This window comes from Bubalus bubalis, chromosome 5 (genome assembly GCF_019923935.1).
Source record: "Bubalus bubalis isolate 160015118507 breed Murrah chromosome 5, NDDB_SH_1, whole genome shotgun sequence".
Taxonomy (NCBI): domain Eukaryota; kingdom Metazoa; phylum Chordata; class Mammalia; order Artiodactyla; family Bovidae; genus Bubalus; species Bubalus bubalis.
Window position 1 is genome coordinate 119,392,350 of NC_059161.1, and position 11,863 is coordinate 119,404,212.

The 11,863-nt window shown below is 45.0% G+C and overlaps 1 protein-coding gene across 1 annotated transcript; it reads right to left on the reverse strand.

Annotated features, from left to right (window-relative positions):
* Positions 1 to 1,804: 1,804 nt before the first annotated feature.
* PAG8 (pregnancy-associated glycoprotein 1) lies at positions 1,805 to 10,911 on the reverse strand. The gene is made up of 9 exons (XM_045165833.1): positions 10,803 to 10,911; positions 9,574 to 9,724; positions 8,482 to 8,599; positions 8,265 to 8,383; positions 6,874 to 7,067; positions 5,821 to 5,937; positions 3,984 to 4,125; positions 3,798 to 3,896; positions 1,805 to 2,114 (listed from the first exon to the last, which is right to left on the reverse strand). The coding sequence occupies exons 1-9, from the start codon at positions 10,853 to 10,855 to the stop codon at positions 1,965 to 1,967; spliced, it is 1,143 nt and encodes a 380-aa protein (XP_045021768.1). The 5' UTR covers positions 10,856 to 10,911; the 3' UTR covers positions 1,805 to 1,964.
* Between the last annotated feature and the right edge of the window lie 952 nt (positions 10,912 to 11,863).

Consider the following 11,863-nt stretch of genomic DNA (forward strand, 5'->3'; position numbering starts at 1 on the left):
GATCACCTTACCTGTCTCCTGAAAAGTCTGTATGTAGGTCAAAAAGTGGCAGTTCAAATCAGACACAGAACAACTGAAAGATTTAAAACTGGGAAAGAAGCATCACAAGGCGAACATTCTCACTCTAGTTATTTAACTTCTATACAGAATACATCATTCAATATGCTGTACTGCATAAATCCCAAGCTGGAATAAACATTTCTGGGAGAAATATTAACAACCACAGATATGAGGATGGCACTGCCCTAATGGCAGAAAGCAAAGAAGAACTAAAGAACCTCTTGATGAGGAGAGGAAATGTAAAAACTGGTTTAAAACTCAACATTCAAAAAACTATTCACAAAAATATACTCAACATTCATGCCATCCAGTCCCACCACATCATGGCATATGGATGAGGGAAAACTGGAAAAAGTGGCAGATTTTATTTCCTTGGTCTCCAAAACCACTATGGACCTTGACTGCAGCCACAAAATTAAAAGACACTTGCTCCTTGGAAGGAAGAAAGGCTGTACAATGTATTAAAAAAGTAGAGGCTCACTTTGCTACAGAGGTCTCTGGTGTCAAAGCTATGATTTTTCCAGTAATCATGTACAGATGTGAGATCTGGACCATAAGAAAGGGTGAATAGCAAAGAATTGAGCTTTTGAACTGTGGTGCTTGTGAAGATTCTTGCGAGTCCCTTCTACAACAAGGAGATCAAACCATTCAATCTGATTGGAAATCAACCTGTGACCCCTGCTGACTCAGCTGAGGCATCTACTGAAGGCCTCCAGGTGGAAAGAATGGATGCTTCCACTGCAAAAGTGCCTAACCATGGCAGCTCCAAGCAAACAGTTTGTAGCCCCACCCATGGAGAAGCTTAGAAAGGCTGAAGGCTCTGTGTACTCTGGGTCCCACGATACATGTGTTGCATTCTCTCCAGCAGCACTGGAGGCCAAGAAAGGGGAATTCTGAGTCCTGGAGGAAGGGGATAGCTCAGGGATCCACTGGAGCCACCATTTACCAAGTAGAACTGGAAAGGACAGAGCAGGCATATGTGGTAGAGAGCTGGTGACTGGGGTGTGGGAACAAGAGGGAATCTGCTCTGCATGAAGTACCTCACCCAAACTCCCCTGGAGGAGAAGCCCAGTGATAAGATCATCTGAGATGGGACAAAGAGAGACTATATCATTACCCCTTATAATTCCTTCGAATGAGGAGGTGGTGGAGTTGGTGGGTCATCACAAACTCTTCGAGGGCCTAGACCATCTGCCAATCGCTATCCTTGGGGCTGCCTCTCCCCAGCTTCAGTTATGTAGTTCTGGAGGAAACTGACAATCATGTGTGCTGCCTGGTCAGGGCCTAAGACCATGTAAACCCAGTGATAAGACCCCATCTTCCTGCCAGGGTGGCTGATCTAGGGCTGTACATGTGATCTGAGGTGGGTCATTCAGAGAACACCCTTGAACTTTGATGTCTGCAATCTTCTTTCCTTACTAGGTGATGCCTTCAGGATTTAAACCCTAGGGCAGGTAGCTTGGACTCCCTCACTAGGTGTAGAAGCCTTAAGGAAGAAAGTTGCCAGGCTAAGACCATCAAAGAAGTGCCAAGGGAAAGAGCGAGAGTGAGAGAGAATTCATGACTTCTAATTTATTGGGTCCAGTCACTGAGATCTTTGTATTTGCTCTGATTCTTGTGTCCTGGATTCCCAGAATCATTTCAATGAGTCTCCGTTTTCCTTGAAGCCAGTTGGAGTAGGGCTTCTCTCAATTTTGATTCAGACTTGGTTCTTTCACTCTCAGACACAAACAGGGGCAACCATTTGTTTCAGCACCATTTAGAGTGAAACCGTTTATTCTTCACTGAGAATAGGGTGTACAGACCACCAAATACAGTTCACCACCATCCTGGGCAGGAGTGCCCTAGTGTGAGTGAGTGTGTGTTAGGAGCGGCCTTACTGATTCCTGAACCACTCCAGGCATTTACACTGCTCGTGCTAGGCCAATCCTGCCATTTCCTCGATCAAAGACTGAGAAATACACCCTCAGGAAGGCGTCACCCAAGATCCAGGTCTCTGTAGATGAACTGAATCGTTGCTTTTTAAAGGCGGTATAGCAGCGGCCTCTAGAATCCTGGAGGAGTCAGAGACACACACCAGTCAGCATGAGCCCTTACTGGTGACTCCCCCCATTATCCAGACCCAGCACAATTCTTTGTTTTATTTCCCTCTTTTGGTAAGTATAAGGGGTTTTCTCAGCAGCAGAGGATATGAGAGTTCATCCAAAACCAAAGAGGTCCAAGACATGAGGTTGTCATGAGGAAGGATGTGGTGAGTGGAGGACTAGGAGTTGGGGAAACAGAGGAATGAAAAACAACAAAGCCCTACTGTAGAGCATAAGGAACTATATTCAATATTCAGTGATAAGCCACATGAAAAACATAAATATATATATATGTATGTGTATAACTGAGTCACATTGTTGTGCAGCAGAACTTAAGACAACACTGAAGATTAGCCACACTTCAATATAATTTTTTAGAAAAGAACAAATGTGTCCCTAGTTCCCCTTTCTCCCTGTTTCTTTCCTTCTAACTCCTGCTTCTTGTTTTCTCTGCAGAGAATGCTGGTTCTCCTCCTGCATCCCCACAATCCGTACTTTATTTAAAAACTTTATTTTGTATTTGAATATAGCTGATTAACAATATTATGAGTTTCAGGTGGACAGTAAAGGGGCTCAACTCTATGTATCCAAGTATCTTGGTCCCAAAGACACCCCTCCCATCCAGGCTGTCATAAAACTGAGCGGAGTTCCCTGTGCTACAAAGTAACTTGTTGTTGGTTATCCATCTTAAATAGAGCAGTGCCTACAACACTTTTTTGAAGACTTAACTGAGGAACACTGAGCAGACTCCTTTGGCCCACACTCACCCTCTTTGGCCACTTCAGGCCTGGTTGGGTAATGTACTCTTGTTCCCCATCCCCACTGGCCAGTCTGTAGCCCTCATCACCCCGAGTAAGTCCCCAGTGCCCCAGTGCAGACCACCTTGAGATGCCATTTGCATGGAATCCAGTGCAGTTCTGCCTAGAACCAAGCAACCCTCCATATGGCTCAATGAGTTTGTGGTTTTAGAATTCCTGAAATTCCCTGTCTTCCTCAAAGCCTTCTTTGAGCCCATCAGCCTCCTCTGAACTCTCGCAGGGAGCTGACATGAAGCCTCCACCCTGTGCTGGGGCTGAGCAGTCACTGTGCACCCTTTATTCTCCTTAGGATCCAACCTCCCCACAGAGGGGTCGGTACCCCAACTCACAAAGGAGGCACCTGGCCAGAGCAAGGGGAAGATGAAGCCAAGAACTAGGCTGAGCATGTAATTTATCTACAAACCAAGAAAACTTCAAGAAAGGAACAGAGACTGTTAACTTATGCTGGGACAGCACACTGGGACTGTCCCCAGCCATTCTACTTGTAACATGGCCTATTTCAGGGTCTGCTAGAGCTGAATTTCATGTTCATGCACCTACATGTTCAGAATTTAAGCTCTTTGAGGACTGAGGACCTTAGTGTTCCCCTCTCCTTGTGACTCCCACCATGCCATATGGTGTGGTATCTCCACATTTGTTTCAGGAAAATCACTGTCACACATAGCCCTTTACTCTCAAGTGACTGGATTTGTCTGAGGCACTGGCCCAGCCACAGGGCTCAGCAGCATCTGCAATGGTGTGACATGGCCTCCAGAGGGTGCCCTCATCCCAGCAGCAGCCCAAGGGTTCCTGCAAGCTCCAGTTTGAGAACAAACCCTCAGAATTGTCCCCTTACCTTGAGGATGTAGTCTCGAGCTGACACTGGGTAGTTGATGCCATTGATGGTGAAGATAATAGAGGGCAGGGTATTGACCGCAGAACAATAAACGTAGTGCTGTTAGAGACAGAGGATTAGAGGTTGGCCTGGGAGATCCGTGTTGTGTATGGAGACTGGGAGTGACCCTGAGGCATGACCCTTCACCTTGGAACCCCGTGGCATGGCACCAATGAGCTTCTGTATTTTATTGACCAGTTTTCTTGGGCCTTTTATCAGTGATGTCCCAGTGTCAACAGCAGCCTCGCAGCCCTCAGAACAAGCAACTACGTTTCTTTTCATGGAGATGCTGAGAAACAATGGAAGAAAGCAGACATCAAGGTCACTCTGAGTCTCCCCAGAGTTGTCCCCTTCCTGACTGTCTAGTAAACAGCTTTGTTTCTGGCCCTCTTTTCCTTTCCTCTTGACACAGCACCTTTCTTGACATCCTCAAATGCAGTACTTGAATACACCAGGATATTTTTCACCTTTACACAAGCTGGTCTTCCTTCCTAGAAGACTCCACTACCCTTTGACTAGCAAATTACTTCTCATCTTCCAGATTCCAGTTTAATTGTATTGTTTTCGGGAAGTCTTTCCCCCGGTGTTTATTAGTCTCATGTCCTGGTCAATCTCTGTAGACCCTTTCTCATGTCTGCTGCTGCTGCTGCTAACTCACTTCAGTCATGTCTGATTCTGTGAGACCTCAGAGAGGGTAGCCCACCAGGCTCTGCAGTCCCTGGGATTTTCCAGGCAAAGTACTGGAGTGGGTTGCCATTGCTTTCTCCTCCTCATGTCTAGCATGTATCAAAGTCACAATTCACTATGTGGGCAGGTCACATCATGTATATCTGCCTTCTTAGATGTGAGGGCGAGTTTTATTCTCCTTGCCTCCCTAAAGTGCCTGGCACACAGTGGATGCCCAATGCTTGTCTGTTCAATGAGTGAATGAAGACTGAGAATACAATAAGAAACATCCAGAGAGCTGTATCTGGTGGGGAACAAATAATGGGTCAACTACAGTGTGAAGATGGAGATTCGCAGGGGCAGCAGATTCTCAGAGTAGAGGGAGAGAGGGGCTCCTCTGGGAGAGGGTGTCTCCCAGCACTGCTCCTACAACCAGCGCGGACCCTGAGACCCTGGTCAGGAAATACATAACTAGCCCACAGAAACACCAAAGGATAGGTCAGCTTTTGTCTGAGGGTATCACACAGAATCCTATCAATTATGCCTCTTGTCTTCAGGTCACTCCTGGATCCCACCTTCCTGATTCTCTATTATAGACCCTGTCCCACTGTGTGCCCAAGAATGTGGGATGTCTTTTTTATTAGTTGCTTTCACAGCTTAAGACTGCAGCCAAGCTCTCTTCACTGCTGGGTAGCTGCTCCCTAAGAAGACCAGTTTTCCCCATTTTCTCAGGAATGTCCTTGTTTTTAAAATGACATTTATCTGTACTGGGAACTTCCTATGTCCTAGGTAGCCCTGGACAGTTGGTCATCTTATCATATCTTTGTTTAGGCTGGTGAAATTCTCCCTGATACTCTGTTCACCACACTGTAGAGTCCTCTAACCATGCTCCCCACCTCAAAGGCACTGGGTGCAGCCTCCTCCCAGCTGCACAGACCTCTCTGGACCCTTTTAGGATGCTTGTCAGAGCCCTGGTCAGAAGGCCTGGATATTATTAACCCATGGGTTGTTTGTGTATTTATGGGCTTTTTTGTTTGTATGTGTGTTTGTATGTGTCTCTGTGTGTGCTTGTGTGTCTCTGACTAGCTATGCATGTTTTTATGTGTCTCTGTGTAGGTTTATATGTGTCAGCTTGTTTGTTTCCATGTGTCTGTGTGTCTGTCTGTGTCGTTGTGGGTGGTGTATATGTCTGTGTGACTGTGTGTCTGAGAATATATTTGTGTGTATCTGCCTGTGTCCATGTACAGTAGTGGGAGCATCACTTGGGCTGACCCTCAGAGGGAGGGTCATGTGTACACTCTGGTACACATGTGCTTACCGGTCCATGTGTACAGTCCAGTCGCCCTCTTCGATCAATGGTACCCAGTTGAGCTCTCCCTTGTAGTAGCGGTGGTCTACCCCACCAAACATCACCACACTGCCCTCCAGCTTTTTTCTGTAGAGAGAAGTGAGGAGGTGATCCTTGGAGGACAGTATCAACAGCACTGTCTGAGAGCTGTGCTTGTCCACCCATCAAGGCCCTAATAATGTCCCCATGTACAGATGCAGAAATAGATTCTAGGAAACATTGAGATCCAGACTGAGGTCTGTTACTGACTAATGAGTGGCACAGAGGAGGTTAGAAGCTGAATCACTTGGCTGGGCTCCACCCACTGTGTCTTCTGAAGATGCCCTGGACCTCCAGCAACCTGAATGCTCAGACACCCTTAGAGGACAGGGTGCTGAAGTGTTTTGGCTTTCTCCTTGTCCAGCTTGTCATTTTTCAGGAAAATCAAAGAATGGCAATTCTAAGGGTATGGGCTCAGGTCACCTAGAATTGGCTCTGCTGACCTGTGACCTCCACTGTCCAAAGGGCCCACACTCAGAAGGGACCCCACCTCTGCTCTCCCTGTTTTGAAATGCCTAATATTTCTTGAACAAGAGTCCCACACTTTTGTGGGGACCCACACATTCATTTCTCAATGGCTCCATAAGTTGGGTATCTGGTCCTGGGCTCCCAATGAAATGCTAATGAAGAAGGAAAGATATCCACCATTTTCCATATCCACCTTTTCCTTCCTTCCTTATCAATTTCATAAGCAAATCCTAATTCCTTTCCTTCAACTTGTTTCCTGTTGCCTTCCATTAGCCTTCCTCCTCACTCACCCCCCTAGACCAAGTTACTGGTCTTGAGCCCACAAGTAGGGTTGTGTTCCAATAAAATTTTATTTATAAAAGCCAGGGGTGAAGCCAGGTAGGGCCCTGGGGCCATAATTATCCTGGTTTAGATCATCTCTCAGGATACTTCTTTATCAAGTGTTATATAATTTTCATGCACCTGAAAGCATCTTACAGCTAATTTGGATAAAGTGATTGTCCATCTCAGACTTACTTGCTCAAGTAGAAGGCAAAAACAGGTTCAGAAATGGCACCTTCATTCTTTAGCTTGTCAAAGATGGGGATGGCTTCAGAGAAGGATTTGTCAGGGTAGTTCAAGCCCAGGATGCCATCATAAGCTCTGCCCTTAAACCCGTATTCTGACATGCTTAGACCGAACGGCTGGTCAGTACTTACAAGGTCCCCAATCTGTGGGAGAGAAGAGTGTTCCCACTTACAGATACATGAAGTGGGGCTAGGACTGGGCTGGGGTGCCTTGCCATTATATCCTCAGAGAAGAATTGAGGCTGTGCTCTGTCTTCAGTGGCCCATAGATGGTTAGACCAAATTGGGAGGAAAATTTGGGTGCCTTTTGAGAGAGGCTGTGAATTTTAAAAATCTGCCCTTCTGAAAAACACCACCTGAGTGAGTCAAATTGGCTTCCTGGCTTCTGTACAGGTGGGACAACCAAGAGTCAGGTCAGGTCCCATTGGTGCCACCTTATGGACAAAACAATCAAGAGCAAAATAGCTTTCTCTTTGGCATCACTGTGACCTAATGACAGGAATGGACTGCATTCTCTGTAATGTACTGTGGAGTATGCATCTGTGAAGGAAGACAGAAGCTGAAAACACAATCTTGCTTGCAGGGTTCTATGCAATTACTGCCTGGGGAATTCACTTTTGGGGATATGTGTATATTTCTGTGAGTGTGTATGAGAGAGAAAGAGAGAGAGGGGAAGTACTCAAGTATTTTGGGGGAGGCAGGCCATAGGTTTATTAGAATCTCAAGGGTCCTCTAGAGTGAGAACTCATTTATCAGGCCCCTTGAATTCTCAGGCCTCCAGTTTCCCACTCTGGATACCTGAAGCCCTTGGCTGCCCCCAGGGTCCCCAGATCAGTTTTATCCTGTCCCCAAACACCCACAGCAACTTCAGTCCTGAAAAGCCAGCCTAACTCCACCTTTTACCACGTGTGTGCCCTCAGCAAGGCCCTTTCTGTCTGCACCTCAGTTTCCTCATATGTCTCATGAGCTAATCAGAGTAACTGCTGTGTGGGGTTGTTGCAGGATTAAACCAGTTATCACCTGAAAGTGCCTGGAACAGTCTGCGAATATAAAAGTGGGTGCTTTTATCATTTCTTCTCGCTCCCAGAAAAATGAACCTTGAACTGCTCATGGGCAGAGGAGCTGCAAGTCCACACCACAAGCCACTCTCTGGATTAGCTGATTTGCTTGCTCCTGTGTCACCACGGGCACTACCTCCCCAGAGACATGATCCTGTGGGTAAGATTGCAAATATCTATGGGAGTTAGGCTAGGAAGGGTCCTTCAAGATGGTCCTGCATCTGTTTTGCAAGCAGTGGTCACTCCATAGCCAGTCCTGACTCAGCATTTGTTACATTGTTACCTGAACTGTGTCATGAGCAACAACTCCTCTCATTCTCCCAGATCCATAGGTGATGCTGAAGGTCTTATTGGTAGGCCGGAAGGTGGAAGACTGATGTTGTCTGAATCTAACGTGTGCAACTGTAGACACAAGAGATGAGTGTCATCAGGTGCCAAGGGTGGAAACAGGGTGGCAGGGCAAGTGAAGGATGGTCTGGGTACAGGGTGTCTGTACTCACTACATTGTGGACTAGTGCAAAAGTCAGAGGGCACCCAAAAGTCAGATGAGCCTGTGTCAAAGACAACCTGGAATTCCTGTGGGGGTGTTCCAATGGTGATGTTACCCACGTACGTCAACTACAGGGAGAAGGAGGGAGTGGGTCAGTGCAGAACTGTCTACCCTCTATTCCCACAATGATGCCTCCCATTGGGTGTCACATATCTCTTAAGATCACTTTCTAACCACCTTGCATCTCACAGACTTTGGTCACAGAGGTACTTGCATTTGATATATTTTTCTTGTGCTACATTGTATGCAGGATATTTACTCTATGACCAGGCTTTGAAGTGGTACCTCCTGCATGGGAAGCCCAGAGGCATAACAACTGGGCCTCCATGACCACTGGACACCCAGGAATCCTAGTGCCTTCATTTGAGAAGCTCTGTCATCTCTTCAAACCCAGTCTTATCACCCCCTTCTACAGGGGGTCCTTCTTGATCAACCCCAGCCACTCCCTCTAAACTCAGACCACATCCAATCAACACCAAACAGGTGACCCTTTCATTTGACATGTATTTACTCTTTGCCTATCTCTCAGGCTGGCATGGGCATTCCTTAAGACAAAATAAGCCATTTTCTAATCTAAAAACAGTAAGAACTGTGTTAGATTCTTATGGCCATACATGGAATACAGGTTCAGTAAATTTTTACTGTTGTTTTTCTTGCATCTGTGGAAACTGAATTCCTCTACCTAGGGATTCACAATTGCTTTGCAATTGGTTCTACCTTTTGATCAGTGATGGTTCACACTTCATCTGTAACTGAGTGGCTCACTTACTTTGGAAGGAACAATCACCCTCAAACTAATGACACATATTTGACAAAGAAATGGATATTTACCTGCCACCTGTTAATTGCCAAACCCAGTCACAAAGACCAACAGTTGAGGATGAGAGTGCCTTCTCCTCTGGTTAGGGCACTTGTTTTCCAGTTTCTCTGCCTCCTTCAGGAACCCCAACCCAAACATCCCACCTGGCACCTCCAGATGAGCCCCATGCTAGGCTAGAGCACCAGGAGGCTCTGTGGAGAGCCATCCTCCCAAAATACTCACATCTCTGATGTTTCTCAGCGGGAGAGTAGTTAGATTTGAGCCACGAAAAGAAATCTTGGACATTCTGTTACCATGCTCCTTCAAGACATTGTTCAGCATGTTTTCACCACTGAGGGTTTTTCTCATGGTCTTCACTCGCCTTAGAGGTATTCTTCCACCGAGCATTTGACAAAGAAAACAAAGAAGATGCTACAATTAGCTGTCAGTGTTAAGGTATAACTGTCATTGTAATGGCCCTGTGTATTTTCTAATCATTTTTATCAGGCACATTATTATCAGAATTTTATACATATATCATGGCAAAGACATAGATTTGAATACAGGTTCTTTTCTGCAATCTTGGGTAAGCCATATGACCATGTGGTGTCTCAGTCTCCCCTTCGGCAAAATTGTGGAATGTAACAAAACAAAGCCTCCAAATAGAATATCTTGGGGATAAGTGAAGTGATGGATGTAAGGTACCTGATTAATAGGAAGTCTCAACAATGACAGCCATTAGCATTGCTGTTACCATCCCACACATTCCTTCTCATAGAACCTCAAGGAATGAGGTATAAGGGGGACTCTTCTCCTCTTTTACAAGGGAGAAATTTGAAACACAAGAGGTTTCTGAATTTGGTCTGGTCACACTGCTTGTCAGATATAAAACAGTGTATATAAAACAGTGTATCTTTCTCCAAGTTGAAAGAGAAGAGAGATTTGAAAGAATCCAAGATATAGAGAACAAGGAAGGGAAATTCAGAGGCTTGAGAAGGAAGTAAGAGTAAAATAAAAAATTAAAAGAAAACTACACAAAGAGAAATACACTCCCAGTGACTTCCAAAGAGATGGAGAGATAAATGATAGTGATACAGAGATGCAGACATAGACATATACACACTGAAGTAGACAGGGAAAAAAGGGGACATGTTGAATAAAATGGAGAAAAGTGCTATTCCACAGGACCACATCAACATCTGCATAAACTGTGCACTGAACAGTTGCAAGGAGTTGTATTTTCAACAAGTCATGACAGGACTGAACCCCAAGATTTGTGCAACCCAAATCTACACCAAGACCTTGGGATCCACAGTTCCTATAGCAAGTTACTTATCATAAGTAAGAGTTGAACTTTAAGACTCTTAGGGAAATATTCCATTCTCTTCTCAACCTGATGGGTGGAAAAATAATCAGATGAAAAGAAAAATCCGAGAAAGGAATATGGTGTGACATAGTGTCACCATACTTACTTGACTATGCACTCTGAGAAGGCCACCAGCCAAAGGAGCACAACCCACTTCATGCTTCTTTCCTGGCTCCAAGTACTCAGGGAAGTTTAGGTTCTTAGCATGTAGTGCTGACTGGGAGCCCCTAATTATATATGCTCTGACCTACACTAGTTTTCCCCTTTAGGCCACTAAAAGATCTGAAAAAAAAAAAAAAAAAAAAAACCACAAAGCTCTTGATAAAATCTTTACTTTCATCAGTGTCCTTGGCGAGTGGACTTTGAAGCTTTTTAGAATACAGAGAATTGACTGTAATCTCTTCCTTGAAGCTTGGCTGGAAAATCAAACTGATCTGCATGGACATCTAAGAAGACAGAGAACCTTGCCTACTTGGAAAAAAAAAACTGCTAAATGCATCATGAAAATGGATACTAGGGGTCTTGCTTGACACTCGTGGTTTCATGTCATCTTCCTAGCCACTTCATCAGATATGCATTGCTGTCTTCATTGAAGAAGAGATTGCTAGGAGGATAAATTGAAAAATGGCAAAGTGAAGACTTCAGGGACAGCCCAGGGACATAAAACTGGCTTTAGATAGTGGATCTAATGGCAGACATCAGGGTCACCTATGATGCCAGTCTGTATCATAGATTTAGGGCAGAGCAGTACTTCAATTGCATGCTTTCAGTATTGTAAGAAATTTCATATGCATCCACAAGATATTTTATATCATCCAACAAATGTACAAGGAAGAACTGTGTGCTAGGTTCTAGGTTAAAGGCTTCAAAGTCAAAGTTGATCAAGACAAAAGTAGTCTTTATCTTAAGAGAGTTAGAAGTCTCGTTCTTACAAACTCATGGCCCCAAGAGGCAGGAGATACAATACTAGGACTAGGTGACCATGTTGGAATCTGGGCAGCACAGGCCTTACCACTAGGAGCAGCCTTTCCTCCACTTCACCCATGCTGGAAAGCAGGCCAGTTGGCCATGTTTTCAAGAGAATCAGAAGTTTGGATATTTATGTACAATCTACTGATTTTAATGTTAGCAACTAATTTTTTTTTTCCCAAAAAATAAGTGGGAACA

What these genes read in the sequence shown, in the direction of transcription:
- PAG8 (XM_045165833.1), bottom strand. Translation starts at nt 10,855, where the DNA reads ATGAAGTGGGTTGTGCTCCTTTGGCTGGTGGCCTTCTCAGAGTGCATA. An exon ending in TTTGCCTTCTACTTGAGCAA is followed by an intron (nt 5,938 to 6,873) that starts GTAAGTCTGAGA and finishes TTCTCTCTACAG; the next exon opens with AAAAAAGCTGGAGGGCAGTG. An exon ending in CTCGAGACTACATCCTCAAG is followed by an intron (nt 2,115 to 3,797) that starts GTAAGGGGACAA and finishes TGACTCCTCCAG; the next exon opens with GATTCTAGAGGCCGCTGCTA.